The 17865-nt window shown below is 41.7% G+C and overlaps 1 protein-coding gene across 2 annotated transcripts in view; it reads right to left on the reverse strand.

The window, feature by feature from the left end:
• Positions 1-948: 948 nt before the first annotated feature.
• pcgf3 (polycomb group ring finger 3) overlaps positions 949-17865 on the reverse strand; it is a 79422-nt gene continuing 62505 nt past the window's right edge. For both annotated transcript variants that reach the window (XM_086258729.1, XM_086258737.1), the window contains 4 exons: positions 15837-15925; positions 11276-11413; positions 7829-7909; positions 949-6626 (listed from right to left, as the gene is read on the reverse strand). In XM_086258729.1, coding sequence (XP_086114855.1) covers positions 6579-6626; positions 7829-7909; positions 11276-11413; positions 15837-15925 — 356 coding nt within the window. In that variant the 3' untranslated portion in view covers positions 949-6578. The remainder of the gene's footprint in view (positions 6627-7828; positions 7910-11275; positions 11414-15836; positions 15926-17865) is intronic.

The following is a 17865-nucleotide window of genomic DNA, read 5'->3' on the forward strand; positions in this document are numbered from 1 at the left end:
GAGGAGTGAGTAAATGCTTTTGACCATATAATGTAGCGTTACACAGTTACCCGTTCCACCACATCCATCCATTTGAGTGCAGTAAACTCGATGGCCTTAAGGGGCCCAAAGTGTGCTAAGAAAATATCCCCACACCATGACAGCCTGAACTGTTGATACAAAGCAGGATGGTTGTTTACATTTTGACTCTACTTCCTGAATATTGCAGTAAAACTCGAGACTCGTCAAACCCGGCGGCATTTTTTGAATCTTCTGCTGTGTAATCTTGAAGAATTTACAGAAAGCCCGAACATTAAACTGCCTCCATTTACTGGTGAGTTCGAAAGCATAAATTAGGAATTCAGTGAAGGAGATATCTGGATGTTCACTTTGAAAAGTCATTTTAATATTGTTACATTTTGTTATATTTGTAACATTTGAGATGTTTTGGGTCGCTGCTGTTTTGATCAGGTCTCGCTTGTAAAAGTCATCTCAATGGACTTCCTGGTAACATAACAATAGTACAAATATGCGGCGTCTTCTGCTGCATGTTCACAGATGCCTTGGTTACATTTAACTATATCTTTGAACTAATCCTTCCCTTCAGCTTGAAACATCCTCCTCTGACCTCTAACATCAACAAGGTCTGATATTTTCTTTTTCAGGCCTCTGGATATAGCAGACAGGCTGGTCTGCTGCGATTTTACTGTAGAAGCATCCCTAAGGTTTACAAAACCACTTAAAATATCTACAAGCCTAAATGCATAGCGCTCTTGCCAAGTGACTGGCTGATTAGATGTGTTTGCAGGCAGCTGAAGAGGAGTACCTTAAAAACTGGCAGGTGAGTACAGTTTGATCTAATGGCCTGTGTATTCTAATGTGCATTTAAAATTTTTGTCTACATTAAATAAACAAAATCGATGGCAGCTTTCCAAATCCAAAGAAATCCAATCAACACGGCACCAGAAGCACTTTTAAAGGCATTTATTGATGAAATACACACTTAGGTTTTGACAAAAGCTTCTGTAGTTTTGTATGAAAGAAATTCCAGCCCCAAAACTCCTTGAATTAAATGACAGTGGAGATCAACTCATTACATGTGCAATAAATAACAATAATACAAAAGGAGGCAAGGAAAAGGACACCAGAATAAGAGTCTGTGTTGATCTGAAAGCAAACCAAAACCCAAAAAGAAAAAAACAGTCTGGGGTATTTGTGACAAGAAGAGACTAAAGTAAAATCCAGTCGTTTGAATTTTGGGTGCATTAGTGTATGTTCTGAGATTCCCTGGTCACCCTCAGGACCAGAAGGCATTTAGTGACCTGAGGACCTGACTGGAAAAAGAAAAATCATTTCAAAATTTAAAAAAAAAAAAAAAAAAGGCTGGAACCATCTGGGAACTGTATATTGCACCTTTTCCTTGCCAGTACAATAACCACATTGCCACATTCATACCTTTTTTTTCTTTTCTTTTTTTTAAATAAACTTGACCTAATGAATATGACCCATGTGTTTTGTCACACACTGCGAAGACGACACTTTATTTAATACGAAAGAGGGGGAATGAGTCATTTAAGCCATTTTTCCTGTACGAGTCTGCTCAGTTTCACAAAGAAAAGGGTAAAAAAAACTGCAAAATAATGAGCAAGAGCATAAATGTCAAACACTTAAAAGCTACTGCAGAGGTCACTTTTTGAGCATAAATAAATATTTATACAAAACTGGACAGATCAGGCGATAACATCAGGGGAATGTCATTGTGAGATTTAGTAGATGACGACTGATTCGTTCTGAATTGCTAAAGCCAATAGTTTGGAGTCGTTCGCAACTGCTGCGCCTTTGCAAATGAGACTTTGTTGCCCTGATCGGCAGTGAAAAATCACCCGAAGCAGCAAAACAATCCATAATTTAAGCAGACATTTGCTCTTCAAGCTGAACCACCTGTGTGCTCGAGGGCTGCCGGCTCAAATGCTCTGAAGAGACACCCCAGCCAAACGAATCTATATTTTTTCGACCGTTTCAGTTCACGTGGCTCATGTGGTTCATACGAGTGAGGTCTCAGTCTCTGCTGCACACAAAGCCAGCCTGTGAGATTGCTGCGCCTTGCAGAGAACTCAAACAAGGGAGAAAGAGAGCTAGGTAACAAAGAAAGCTACCAGACTCCCAGAGTGGACGCTTATTACAGCAGAGTAAACACAGGAGAGCCATTTGAAGTTGCCAGAAACAATTCTGCTGCCAACAAGCCTGAAATGAAAGCTGAAATGAATGCGGCTGCCGCTGAGGAGGAAAGTTTCCGAGCTCAGAAAACTGTTCAAAGTGGCCTGAATAAACTGTTTACTCGTCTTGCCGTCATGGCGGTGGAGCAAACTTGCTCTGCTCAGACTCGACGGTCCACGTGAAGCGGCTAAACTTTGGCCGGGCTTCACCGAGATCCCAGCAGGAGCTAACAAACAGGCTGACAGGAGATCAGGGTCAAAGCAGAGATGAGCCAGAGACATTTCAGAGCAGATAGCAACACCATCTGCAGGCCTCCTGGAAGCCTCTCATCCTGCCTGTCAGCATAGCAGCACTGATGTCTCGATGTTAGTCCTAATAAAAAGGCGAACACTGATCTGTTCTGGCGCAAGATGCGGCCAGCATCATCTACACACGGGTGGCGAGAAGGTCGAACCTCCTGAGAGAAACGTGTAGACGAAAACACAACCAGCTGTACACGATTTTAAATTCATGGATGTTCTAGTCTTTCAGAGCCAATTATCTGTTAGAAATTGGAGTGAGACTCAATCGAACTCGGAGGCGCAAACATCTCACCAGTGAAGCCTGTAATAAGTGCGAGTTTCTCTTTGAGGCACGAAATTGCAGCAGGTGCACCCAATTTCTCACCACTTTTATTTGTCACAGCATCAGCCCCGTCACAGTCTATGACTTATTTAAAATTCCCTCTGTTTCCTTTCCAAAGCGAGCCTAGACAAGTAGGGAAACCCAATCTGAAAGTAGGGAGGGGATCGAGCGTCTTCTTTATCAGACGCCCAAGGACTGGAGCACGTACGGCGGCAGGAGAGCGAGAGCTTCGCGACACAGATCCTTTTTGTCTCTGAAGTTTGAAGCGAGTAGTTGTTAGCACCATAGAGAGCACCAGCAGCAGAGACGCAGCCTGACCGTCACTGCGGCGAAGACCTCGCCCTTTCCACCTTTCCATCAGGTCACAGGGCTTTTAGGAGAAAACAAGCACGAGAGGGTAAACAATTCTAATTTTGACTTAAAAGCTGCGCACCAATTTTGCTCTTTGTGTGACAGAAAACGCCTTGGAGTTGTTCTATTTGGGCTCATTAAATTTTATTTTTAGTTTTCATCGACACACAAATGCAACAGATCCAGAAGGTAAACTACTCAAGGCTTTAGAGAGGATTCAGAGTGAAACATTTGGAAAGACTTGATCGTGCCGAACGATGACCAGGATGAGAGCACTAACGATCAAAGCAGGGAAAAAGTGAACGTTTGAAGGCGGATGTGAAACACAAGGGCGTTTCCGGAGCAGTGTCCTGCATTATATCTTTTCCGTTTGTAGTCGTGAGTACAGTAGCACCTTGTCAAGTGTTTTACAGCTCAATCGCTGAATTACAGTAAAGAGATTTAATCAGTGACAACCAAACACGACGAGAACGCCAAACGAGTTGTGACAGCCGAACGGCAGAAAACACGATTACGATTTAGGACTGCAAACCAGAGGACTTAAAACACAGATCTCAGTGTCAGTGATAGCTCCGGGAAGCGTACTCGACACTCGTCCGAGTACTACGAAATAATCAGTATAAGCCTTTAAAACACCAAGTCTGCACTTACAAAGACATAATATCACACAGATATTACATTACGTTTGCAGGGATTAGTACATACACAACACTCTTCCACGAGCTGAGAACATGGCCAGGCTCATTGTTTTTGGTTTTTAATCACTTTCTATGCATGAAAATTTATTGTAGCAAGAGTCGGACCAAGTAAAAAAAAAAAATTAAGAAGAACAAAGAGGAGGAGAAGTAATACCCGGAGAGGTATTTCTGGACAGGCCAATTCAAATTTCACCTTTTTTAAAATAATAATAATAAAATAAAATACTAATTTACATAAAAACCATAAACAATGAGCACCCTACAAAAGGTAGCTGAATTAAGGTCCTTGAAACATAAAGGTCAGCACATGAATGAAGCATGCAGAAGGAGTTTTGGTAGAGCTGGTTTTGTACAGACCTGTAGGCTATAATGCATTTAATACACACGTCATAGGTCCTAACGAGTCCCTACACATTGCTTTGTCGGCCAATTTCAAATCACTCCGCCAGACTTGTGAGATCTGAAGATGCATAGGAACCCCGCACATGAGCGTACAGACAGACTGCTTGTTGTGGGGCGATACAACGCAAAAGCTGAACTGCCGTTTTTAATTACTGATAAGAGAAGTCAGTGAGGTAAGACTACTTGAGGTCTGACACGCTGCTCAGGGATCCAGTTGTGGTCAAAGACAGTTCGGTTCAGGATTTTTAGGGTTAAGACATTTTGCTTTTGACATAACATCAGTTTTCTGCGTCACAAAGTTGAGAACGGCATGCTCCCGCATGAGGAACAATCCTCCTCAAGGTCAGAAACACACATCTATAAGCACCAAATGACCAAACAGCAGTCATTTCATTATCAAAATGTTCAAAAAAAACCTCAGCCTCCTCGCTGAGAAACCTGAATTTGCACGATATTTCTTTCAAAAAGACTCATAAAATCGTCTTGTTAAGTCAACAATATTGAACACTGGCTACTCTGCAAAAAAGGAAGAAAAAAAAAAGAAGGAAAATCCAAGTTTTATACTGATTTTCTTTTGTTTTGTGTGTGATTACAAGCCTAAAAATATTCACTTATCTTTCAGAAATGCTGTCGTATTGATGCGTTTAAAGACTTTGCACCTTTGCTCTCCAGCTGGCAGTGAGAACTAACCAAAGTATAACCCAGAAATGGAAAATAGCGATATCGCTAACCTGCACTCATGTTTGCAGAACTGGCACATCTGTGACGTTTGAATCCATCTGAAGAGACGAGCTTGAAGTTTATAATAAATGTCACTTCCCTTCCATGTTCACCATAAAAAAGAAACTAGGATAAGACCGTCTCTGAGGCTGTTAAGATGAGGGAGTTGTCTGTATCTCTACATTTCTACCTTGCAGCTTCGGTAGCTCTGCAGTAAAAATGGAGCTGAAGGAAATGTCTGGAAGGATGGAGGGTGCCAAAAAACATCTACAGCTAGCAGCTCAAACCAAAAGCTGTAAACATGTGGGTGGTATGGGCATACACCTGCCTGGTGCTGCTGCCACTGAAAGACTGCAGAAACACAGGGACGGATATTAAAAGACTGCACGGTGGGTACCGAAAACAATGTTTAAAAAATGAAACATCTTCCGGGCATCTACGGACATGAGTGTTTTGTGTAATGTTAAAATGTGTTAATATAACTAAAATTAACAATAAATGTGTTCTACTGAAGGAAGGTGAGATGGGAAGGATGAGGTTGGGGTGAAGCTTTCTCCTCATCGGCCCCCTAAAAGTTCATCTATCGGGGCAAAGGAACACATTTAGACCCCACATACACATAAATGGCAGAGGATTTGATATAGCTGTTTTGTGTCTTTCTCAGACAACATAAAAATGCATTTATATAATTTGATACTGATAGTGAGTCTGTCTTTAAAAATCCTAATTTATCACCTCTGGACATTTATTGCCCAACATATAGATAGCACTTCTGGGATCCACTCTCTTTTAACAGTCTAAAGTCTCTCTTCAATCTCTTTCTCTCTCTGTAATGACATTTTATGTACAATATTGGTATATAGAACATAAATAACTACACAAAAAATTAACCTATTCACAATTGACAATTGAGAACCCAATAGCAAATTAGACAAAGCCAACAGAATGAAATTTAAACCAAAAAAAAAAAAATCAGGGAAATCAGAGACTTGATAAACAGCTTAAATTTGATGCCTGTTATATAAATTTTTCCATATACTTTCTGTGCTCCCAAGACGTGTCGAGTGCGGTGTGAAAAGAACAAAACACCTTTTTATATTAAAAAAAAAAATAATCCTGTCCTCCGCTCAGTCATCATCTCAGGAGGATGAAGTCTGCATGGAGCTGGAAAAGACGGTCACACGATTCCCGACATCTTGTTTGCGTGTAAACAGAGCACCAGTAGTGTCTTGGTTCCGTGTGTCTCTTCTGTACAAAAGTATAAATATATGCTTTTTCTCCATATTTTTTATTTTTTCGTTCACATATGTAGGATGTAGCAGACCAGGGAAAAAAATGGTTGTTTTAGTTTCTAAAAACACACGCCAGTGTTGCAGTGTCTGTGCTGGAGAGGCGGCCAGTTTGTGTCAGTTTGTCCCACTTTCCCTCCCCGTTAGATGGACGTTTGCTGGCTTGTGTTGACTTTTACCGTCGGGCGTTTGCTTGGTGTTGGTTGATCGTCTTTGCATAAATTAAAAAGGTTTCGGCACAGTCCGCGGCCACTGGGCCAGAAAGAAAAATAAAAAACAACCACTGTGTCCGTTGTAGCTACAGCAGATCCATCTTGGGTCTGTAATGGAGCAGGAGGGGGGATTTCTGCAAGGAACAAGCAAAACACAAGCTCGAGCAAAAGGCCTTAAACCATTCACAATTAGCTTATTAACTGCACTGAAGCATGGATTGGCTTAGAAAATATGATGCTAATGTTTAAGTGCTATAGTTTAGGTTCTTCTACGAGAAATAACAGATTTATGACAGACTAAATGGGTTTCCACCTACAGCAGAGACCTAGTTGTACATTAACTGTTACAGGTGGAGACGTGATGTATCAACACATGTCTGTGTTTACGCCACTGTTAACTGGAACACAAGTCCTTGAATTTGGGGAAATCGCTTTAAGAACATAATTTGTCCTCATTTTCAAGAAGCCAGATGTTACACTCGATTAATTAAAAGAAGTCTTGAGTACAAAAAGGTGAACTTATTACTTCATTATTTTTAATTTTAAACCAGTTTTTGACAGATTTTTACAGTCTGTGTGTTTTTGTTTTTATAATAGGTGATCTAATAAACTTACATACTCTATAACTTCCAAAGAAGCTTGAAAAGCATTTGGGAAGACGTCCTTCTAGGAAGTTTTTTGTGACCTACGCTGCACAACTGAAATTTCACTGGGTACTCATGAAGGCAGGTATATGGTATAGACTCTAGACGAGAAGATTACATCAGCCAGAGAAACCAAAGGACTGCTTCACTGCTGCAGCAAACACTGTAGATATGTTGGCCAAACTCTGTGTTCAAATTCAGTTTTTCTTACAAATCTAAGCACCATCTGTGTAAATGCTATTATTGTAGGGTCTACCTTACAGTATAAAGCGCCTTGAGGTGACTGCTGTTGTAGTTTGGTGCTATATAAGTAAAACTGAATTTAATTAAATATGATATGCAGAAGGAATAACAGCAGCTTTGATAACTAGCTTTATCTAATGAGATGCTAACTGTTACTCATGTCGCTTGTGCTAGTTAACCAAATGGAGCTATGGCATGTGGTGAAAGCATGCTTGCCTGATGGCTGTTCAGTAAAAATATAACCTGGAAATGCATCAGACTATTGGAGTTTACTTCTGGGGAAAAGTCGCCAATATTAACTGATTATATCAATACATGAACAGTCTGTAGTCAGCTGATTAGTTTTCAGTTGATAAGTGTCCACATAGCAAAAACATTTCAGTGAAATCAATTCAACTGGATATTACTGGTAATACCAGTCTCAAACTCACAACTCATTTGTCTTTTACCTTAAATCTCCATCTTGTAACAACAACAAATTTCAAAGTGTGGTCCTTCCCCAAGATTTCCTCGTTGCATAAAATGTCCAGCTGAGAAAAGAAGCACAGAAACAAATTACTGAACGATATCTGACCCGATTTGTGCAAGAGTAGTTAACAACATGACGTTAATATGAGCGGCGTATGCTGGAGGTCTCTGCTGGTTAGTGCGAGGACAAAGTGAAACTCTACTATTTTCCCCTCTTTCTTTCTATTCTAACATCAGTGTTTCCTGGAGATGTAGCTGGGTGGGTGGATGGGTGAGTGGGGGGCTCATTTTGACATCGAGTGGCCCCTGGCACCCGCACAGAGAATCCAAAAGTTCGATACTGAACACGATGCCGGCTCGCCAAATCTACCGCTCCCCCGTGAAGCCGGCATTGATATTCTTCTGAGCAGCTCCTCGCATCTGCATCTGCCAATCAATACTGAGAGGCACGCAGGGAGGGAGAGAAAGTGAAGGCCGGGGAGGGACACTGCCACAGCGCCACCTGCTGGCTCTCAGAGAGAGCACATTTTAAGGCTGATTGGAGGATGCAATTCAGGGGCAGAATTTCATTCTCCAATCAGGTTTTCTGTCCGACAAAACAAAACCATAAATCTAAAATTGAATTGTACAGCTGAGATGCTTTTTACCCTTAAACCCTGAAGAAACTTATTAAATCATCATTATCTAAACAGAGATGCTCACAATGAAAATCAGAAAAATGAGATGCTGAATGAAAAAAATAAATAAAAGCAATCTAAGAAGGAAACCAGAATCTGGCACACCAAAACCAATCAAAGCATAACTGTGATCTTCTGAATTTTGTTCTATGAGATTTTAAACTAAATGAATCATTTGTAGTGATGCTGGGAAACTTGTCCATTCATTTGCTACTTAAAGGGCTGAATTGTTGTAATTCCTTATGAGGTTGCTCTAAAAGCTTCCTGACAAGCGAGGTTTCCCTGAAATGTCACAGAGTATTAACAGGAACGAGTAAGAGAGTCATCCCGTCCATATTAGTTTCTCTTCATTGCCTTCCTGTTAAAACCACAATTTAATTTAAAATTCTTGAATAATCAGTCCCATCATAACTTAAAGACCCCCAATAGAGCACTCATCCCTCTCAGAGCCCCTGGCTTGTGTTTCCCGGAGCTCCTTAAAGTAGAGCGGGAGGCAGAGCCTTCATCTTTCAGGCTCCCATGTTCCTGTGGAACCAGTTTCCCACGTTGGTAAAATGGTAAATGGCCTGTATTTATATAGCGCTTTACTAGTCCCTAAGGACCCCAAAGCGCTTTACATATCCAGTCATCCACCCATTCACACACACATTCGCACACTGGTGATGGCAAGCTACATTGTAGCCACAGCCACCCTGGGGCGCACTGACAGAGGCGAGGCTGCCGGACACTGGCGCCACCGGGCCCTCTGACCACCACCAGTAGGCAACAGGTGAAGTGTCTTGCCCACGTTGGATTTGGGACTTTTAAAATTAAGTTTGGCTTTTCACAAAGCTTATAGTTACAGCATGGATCAGTGATTGATTGCTGCCTGGGCCTAAGCCTGGCTGGACGTCTCTTCCTGTTTAAAGGGAGTTCTTCGTCTCCACAGCTGCCAAGTGCTTGGTTCATTTTCTGTTATTAAATTTACAGTTCAAAGCATTTTGAGGCGACTGCTGTTGTGAACTAGTTTCCACAGCTATAGAACTGAGTGTGTAAAAAAAAAAAGAATTAATGGATTTTTTAAACATGCATCTCCTATATGTGAAACTTTGAGATTGGAAGATTAGCTTTTTCCAAGATAGTCTTTTAAATGCCAAAAATGTGCTTATTCTTGTAGCACATTTATAATGTAAGAACAACAATAAGAACAACATCTTTATTGTCTTTATATGGTCATCAAAGAAGACCTAAGAAAATCTATTTGATTCCAGGAATCGATCCCTGATTTTCCTCCATTTTGGGCATTCCTTTTATCCTAGTTTCATCTGACGGAAACACTTCCTGCAGAGACATTCAGATGGCTGACGTGGCCACAACGATGGGTTTACAAACATGATCAATGAGTAACTGGTGTACTGCTCCCCGACAATGCTCTGCGCTCGGCTCTGCATTGAAAGCCGAAATCGTTTCAAACAACATCTTTTGATAGTCAGTAGATAGGACAACAATGGCTGGCTGGGAGAGCATCCGCCTCGCCAAAGCTGTGTTATGGAGGCCGACGATATGATGGAGCCTTCCCACTCATCTCTGTGACAGCCAGTTTAAAAAAAAAAAAAAAAGGACACGGAGAAAACAGAAAAATAGACGACAAGGAGGCGACTGATGATTCAATCGAAAAATCCATCTGTCAAATTATCGCCTACTCCCCTCCACCCTCCCATCCCCCGCTGCTTATAACAGGGTGGTAACGATAATTAATAGAAAAATTAGATCTCATATGGGCTTGTTTCCTGCTAAATATAACAAACACAAAAGGCATTGTATGAGTCAGTACAGAAGAATTACAATAAAGTGACCTTTTATGCAATTTCTTGCAATTAACTAAAACTTTCTGATACGCGGGGCCCACACGGGACAGCTGGTGCTCCGAAAACTTAAAACAAGCGCCAAGAATTAAGAGATTTGTTCCAATTTGCTACAAATCCATTTCTGGAAAAAGAAACAATGTTTTTGTAAGAACAGGAATTAAAATGACTAAAAGCAGTAATCTGCAATCTCAATGTTTAATCACAAACTACTATAGGAATTATTGTAAAACTTCCTGGAAGGAAAGCCTGTAAGTGTCATGGTCGTGAGGTTTTGTGGAGTTTTTCAGGTTTGGATTTATAATGTTTGAAATGATGGTGTCAGGGTGCGGGTCACGCCTCTAGCTGCTGGTCAGGCTGCTTGTGATTCTCAGCTTCTAGCAGCTTTTTAGCTTTAACCCACTACTGATTCTGAACAATGTCAAAGATATTCCTAATATGACTGGGCACAGAAGCCCCACCCACTTGCTGTTCAAACTTTCTGTTTACAAGGGGCAGCTAATGACAATATAGTTGGTTTAAAGGGAGGGGAGTAGCAAAAACAGCTCCTTTCAGACCGAGAATGGCCTTAAGGGTCTCACTGAGGCTCAGCATCAGATAAAATGAGGATTAATTTAAACTCCAAGAACAAACATATGAAGCCATTTCTGTTCCTTTGTAATTAAGGCTAGTAGAAAGCTTCAAATGTACAGGTTAAGTCTAGCTTTGAGCAATAAAAGGATCAGAGTGATGCAGACTCTCAAGGTTATCAACATGGAGATAACAAGCGCTGAGGGGGGAAGTGTTTCCTCTTAAACTGCTTCCTTTACAGCTTTAATTTTACACTAAAACTACATTTAGTTCGTGACAGACTCATTTCCCTGTCATCATTGTTTCCCGGGCTGGTGGAGCGTGATATTATCTGTACCTCATTAAATGATGTCAGGTTAAGCTTTTTGGCAATGAACTTCTTGAGGTGGAGGACCGTGGCTTGTGCTGAACAGCGGATCCACTTGCGCTTCAGACCGCGAAGCTTGCTGCTGTTGCACTCCAAGCAGATGCTGACCTGTTAGGAGACAGAAGATGAGGATTTAAATCCTGCGTCCACTGAAGTGTGGGTACATGATCTTATCATTTTATAAGGCCATTAAGAACTGTTTCATGTTAAAGTGCTACATTTTTTTTTAAATATAAGCCACGAGGGATCGCAAGGTTCCTTTTAAAGAGCAAGTAGTAGGGCAGTGCTAGAGCTAGCATCAGTGACAATGTGGAGTGTGTCCACTGCAGAGCCCTGTTCTGAATGTCAACGTAAATCTAGTGTTACATGATTGACAGAGCCTATAACTCTGCCTCAAGCTGTTTCAAATGCTGCTGTTTCACAGTCAAACTGTAGTCATGTGTGTAAAGTTAAATATAAATAAATATATAAACACTTTGGTTTAGGAAAGTTCAGAACAACTTAGACGTCTGCAGTCTTCATAAGAACCACCTTCTTACTTTGAGAAGCCCAGAAAGTTTCACCTGGCAGCACCTAAAGGTCAAAATTCCCACCTCCGCAAAGGTCAAAAACCTCATGGCAGAATTCACAAGTCCTGCAGCTGTGAACTTTTCACCCAGCAGAGCTGAATGTGAGAAAATTATCCAACTCAGCTGAAGTAGACATTAAAAAGCTTGATACAAAGCTGAGGTTTCGTTGATTGTGCTTATAAACATATAAGGCAGGTAACCGTCCAGTGAAGACAGAGATGGCTGACAATCACCAAACCTGATTTATACCAACATTGTGAAAACTGCTTCAATCTTCAATGCTGCTTTTAAAGAATGACAGAAATGCTTTCAGTCTGGATAACTAAACAGCCTTTAAGCCCCATTTGTCAGTTTTTGTTGTCGCTGAGGCTGTGAACAACCACAATATTTGGTTTGCCTTCCATTTATAATCCATTCAACAATTTAGTTTTGGCTGTGTAACCAGAACTGTAGCCTGCCCACATCGACAAACATATTTCCACCTTTCTACAGCATCTCTTTTGCAAAGACATGAAACCAAGAAGCCCGGCCGCAGGGATCGATTCAGCTCACACGGTATGTGTGGATTTGTAGCTCGTTTCACCCACCTTCTCATAAAAACTCAACCTGACGCTGGTGTTGATTTCCTCCTCTGCTTCCTCACAACATCTCACTGAACCTCTGCTGCTGTTTTTTGGGGTTTTTTGTTTATTGGCTTCTTTCACGCGACCGACACTTAATGCCATTGGCCCATTCATTTGTCTCCCCACCCCCCCGAGGTAACATGGTAGGTGGTTTTTGGCAGTGGATGGTAGCGGGAGTCAGAATGCATTACTGCTACTGGGCTCCAGCGGCACATATCAAGAGACAAAGGCAGAAGCGTTGGATTTATTCATTTGTGGGTGTTCCTCTTCCTCTTTTCATCTTTCTCTTTTGAGACGGAGAGAGCTAACATTACCCTGGTTTCTGTTTAAACTTGGAAATCATCTCTGCTCTCAAGTAAACACTGGCAGCGCTTCAGTGAGCAGCCTGCCCTTCAATAAGCAAAACCCAGATTCATAATATATCTGCTTTCCAGTGGTGTTGGCAATGAGGGAGGCTCATAATGTGAAATAAAACCCTTAGCAGTGATCTGGACTCCACGGCAGCTTGATAGCAGGCCGCAAGGCAGTTTCATTACATTAAAATAGATTAGTGACGTGCTCACAGAGCCGAGGACTCCCGCTTCAGCTAAACACACAGACGTGATGATGCAAGGGAGAGGCGTATCAAGAAAATATCGCACGAGCCTTCAGGAGTCATGAAGCGAAAGCTTTACACCATGTTGCCGAGTCCCGAATGCTTGCAGAGCGCTGATGCAACATTTCTATCTGCACCTTCTTCTGTGTGGAGTAAAAGTTTGTCTGTGTGGGTTTTGAATTTGGATCTCTGATAAATTACATTTGGAGACATCAATAAATAATTCAGAGCGAAGCTGCTCTTGCAAATGTCTCCAAAGTAGACTCTTTAAACCCAAAATAGCTGTAGTTTATTAAATTTACACAATCTGTTCTGACTCTATTAAAATTTGATATGAGCCTGAAGGTGACCCCATCTGGAGACTTTATACCTCGTCTAGAAACATTAACCTCAGAAACGAGCTTCATGCTTTGCTGCAAAAGTAGGCTGCTCTGATTAATTGCAGCTTTTATCAGGAATTTAGTTTCTCCCTTTTTAGATGAGCTTGTTGCAAGTTTCTTTCTCGCCTAGCAACACCCCAAGGTTATACTCTAAAAGGTCGTCCAGAAGACAGCGGGGGAGCGTTCTGGAAGTCTTCCATGCATGCTCACAACGCCTGCTGGTTGTTACATCTCAGTGATGAAGGGGCGATCAATTTCTGGGAGAAAATTGCTCTTCATCTTCATTCCCCCCAACTGAAACTGCTGTTTTCACTTCCATCTGCTCAGAGATGCAACATCCCGTTTTGCAGAGCCATGCCATCAAATTACTTCAACGAGAATAATATGTATATATATGACCAAAAACCCCAATAAAGCTTCTTTTAGCTGCTCCTTTATCCCGAGGGTCTCAACCACAACAGCTAGCTCTGCATATTTGAGTTTTACTCTCTCCGTGCTGTCCAGAAAATCCAAACAAAAGGTAAAATTGTTTGCAAATACGGTACTGCACTGATTTACATCTTATACATCATCTCAGCATTTTTGGAACTTGGTTTGTCAATCAAAGTACATGATATTACACGAAGGCAGCCTAAATATGAAGTCCTGGATACAGCAGGCACCTCCACAAACATCACCTCTATATATAGAATAAGTAGCAAACTGCAGTATTTGACAGCAGGAGTAGCCCTTTTTCACACAAAGTATAAATGACTGTAAAGGTGACTTCAGAAAAACACCACTCCAGTGATAATGTGATATGCCAGCAGCGTGTGCTTGCATTTATCCGACTGGTCAATGTATGCAGGATGACACTCTGTATTATGATTTCCTGCCACATCACATCTGTGTCAGCGGCCGTTCTCATCAATGCAGCAGCCTTCCTGAAATCAAGGTTGTATTTTTGTGTGAAAGGGCTTTTCCCCCCCTTTTCTTCTTTTCACTCCCTGGTGGTCTAAAAGCTCCCTACTTTTAAGAGTGTGCACCATCATCATCCTCTTATTTCAGCCATTTCCTTTCTGCATGTTCTGATGAGGCTCACTTTTCCATCATCTCACATTAGACTTCCCTCCGACATAAAACCCAGAGAATCGTATTTATGATCACCTCACCCCCTGCATGGTGACCTGACATCACCTCTCTCTCCTACACTTTGTCTCTTTTCCATCTCTCATCTTATTTTCCCTTCCCACCCTTCTGAGGCTGAGTTACATCTGACATCACTGCATTCAGCTCACGCAGCCCACTGTATTAGCTATTCCGAGTGCATTCTGCACTGCTGCCGCGTATCCAAAGGGCAAGATCTTCACCCTCATCAGGGCGGCCTGTTTTCCCCACATGGCAGCAAAGAAGTGGTTGTTTTGTTTTTTTAAATATAAATCCAATTCTTTAGAAAAGCAACAGCTAAAACGTGAACAAGATTAATTTTTCAGCCTGTACAACAAACGGCGAGCCATTATTTCCACATGGCGTCTGTCCGGCAACAATAGAAACTCCACTCTCGCTGCATTATTAATGACATTTTTCAGGGCTTAAGAACACGCCGGAATACAAATGGAATCAAGAAAAGGCCCATTTTCATTTTAAATATGTTCAGTGGGTAGCAGTGGTGTGTCTGTGGTGTCTGTGTGGCTCCGTGCAAATCAAACAGCCGAAAGACAAAAGAACCCAGTAATTGTGAAACAGCCTGGTAAACCACAAGGGGGCCACTTTTATAAAGGCAATAATTGATGTTCAGGCTTTTAAGGCAATTGTACAAACAATTATCACAAACAGTATTTTTATTCCTTGGTGCTTTTGTTCCTGACACAATGCTTTGTAACCCATAATTATTTTACCCGATTCACTTCCAGTATCTGCTCAAAGGAAAAAAATATATACTTCCATGCCTTGTGGACTTTTGTGCAAAATATAAAACATAATTAGACTGAAAACAACTCAAGTGCTGTGGTATCTAACAAAGCAGATATCTCCTTAGATCCGTTTCTGTACTAATAAAGCAAAGGATAGGATTATGTTTGGGTTTTCTGTTTTTCCCGGTGCCGTGGACACCATAATGTCCCCGATGGCTTGAATTATCCTCAGACTTTGCTGTCAACAGTTTTCACAAAGACTTTCTCTTCAGCAAAAAGTATCTGGAATTAAAAAAACAGTTGACAGCGAGGTCCGAGGATTAAGATTGTGCCAGAACAGAGGCCGATATCTCAAAGCAAGGGGGGGGGGATGTGCCTTTCTGAAATGCAACAAAGTAGAAGAGAGGCTGCCACTTGAGAAGGCCCCGGAGGCAGGAAACAAGGAGCAAATGTTGTCATCCGTCAGGCTTACCTGCTCGTCACTACGGTGATAGTCGTTGTCCTCCTCTGGTTTCTCCTCTCCTGCCTCCTTATTGGCCGTGTCTTCTGATTTGGCATCACCTGTTTAAAAGACAAACAAACAAACAAGCAAAGAGTTAGAAAAAAAAAAAAAGATGCTGTTTGTAGGACTCAATCCAGATTCTCTCTTTATGTTTAGCAAGTTAAGAGATTTGAGGGTTACTGATGTCCACTGTGGCTGTGTTAAAAACAGATTTGTCAGGGAAACAGGTAGGTTTGTCTCCCTGCAGTATTTAAAACAGACTGTGCCTGTTGGAGCGTGAAAACACCTCCTGCAGAAGCCCATTTATAAACCAACTACATCTTTGAGGGTGTTAAAGCATCCTTTGTATGACTTATCGTCTGTGCAGGCACGTCTCTAGCACAGGTGAACTTCTAATCAATAAAAAGCGTTCGCTTATTCTGGTCTGCATGAGGAGTGACTTCAGCTCTGAACTTAACCCTGTCTGAGTTTGCCCTTTGTTCCTTTTCTCAGATATGCTGGTTTTCAGAGAGAGCAGCACAGTCTAGTGAACATTAAGGTAAAATAGGAAGAAAAAGGCATTTCTCACAGGCTGCACTGCTGAAGGATAATGTGTTCAGAGTGTTACAAAGCAGGTAAGGTACTGTTTAATAATGCATCACACAGAGCTTTTGGTCTGGCTCTGGGAGAAGTCTGAAGACCCTGGGTCAGCTATATTTGGAGTTCACACACGCACGCGCTACAGGTGAGATTTTTTTTTTTGTAACTTAATTCTAGTAGAAAACAAGGTTACCTGCATCAATATACGAATTTCACTTGCTTTACATACAGTTCGTTACCAGAAGTAGGCAGGAAGAGATCTAACAATTACTTCAAATTTCTAAAACCAAATAAGCCAGACAAGCTACAGCAAATTTCAAATGTAGCCAAATTGGACATCAAGTTGTCTTCAACCTGCCAGCTTCCTAGTGTAAACTCTGCATGATGCCCGATTGAACGCATAGTGTTCACAGCGAGCAAGTAAATGCCTCATTTCCTGCCTCCCCCGTGTTCTATGGAGACAGCACCCTCGCCTAAAGCAAACCATATTTCTGAAGGTGAGAATGCATTTGACCCAGGCTGGCTCCTGCTGTGTTCTACACATGACAAGGGGCAATTTCAGACAACATCCTGAACTGATTGCCAACGTCTGTCCTGAGATAATGTTGGCGAACTGCTTTGAAAGAATACACGCTAAACTCAAGGGATGCTTATGCTATGATGCACCATTTCTGCAGCTTTTCTGAAAACACAGGTCTGCATCACAAGTCATGTAAACGGCAGGTTTGTCATCTTATTCCAGTGTGGCAATTTTGCTTTTACATCTGGATAACATAAAATGTATGCGTGATGCACTGATCTGCACCCATTTTCATTCTGTTAAAGTTAACTACCTCCATTCACTAGTATATTAACTGAAATTTATTAAGACAAACAAATAACTCTGAACACATCTGCATTAACACATGGATTGTCATCAATCCAGCAGCCCACTGCGCTCATGATGTCAGAGCTTTGCTATTCTAACATCCATCAATCATGTGCTGCTGGGCAACAGTTTTAAGCCCAGACGTCCCTCCCCTGGGTTACTTCCCGCAACTTATCTAAGGGAATACCAAGGAAATGGTGATATAATATCTCCAGCACATCCTGGATTTGCCCTTGACCCTCCTCCTGGTAGGACTTGCCTAGAACACCTAACCTTTACTTGTGAACATGTGTGCATCACCCTCAACAATCACCTCCCTTCAAAGAGTGCAAAATACACAGCAATGAAACCCAAAAACCAAACACTCAAGCAGGAACAGAGAAACAAGCAGAAACAACAACAGACGGTGTGATGGTTCACACTGTGACAACACCCAAACTCCCATCAGGGCCACCTGAATCTCCAGAGCCTGAACACCAACACACACAGTGGTTGCGAGAATCCACACGAGCCCAGAAAACTAAAGTGGTCAAGACAAATAGTGAAGACAGC

This window comes from Aulonocara sp. 'chitande type north' Nkhata Bay, linkage group LG2 (genome assembly GCF_057382095.1).
Source record: "Aulonocara sp. 'chitande type north' Nkhata Bay isolate Kocher_YH1m ecotype deep benthic linkage group LG2, A_spYH_male_GT1.1, whole genome shotgun sequence".
Classification (NCBI taxonomy): domain Eukaryota; kingdom Metazoa; phylum Chordata; class Actinopteri; order Cichliformes; family Cichlidae; genus Aulonocara; species Aulonocara sp. 'chitande type north' Nkhata Bay.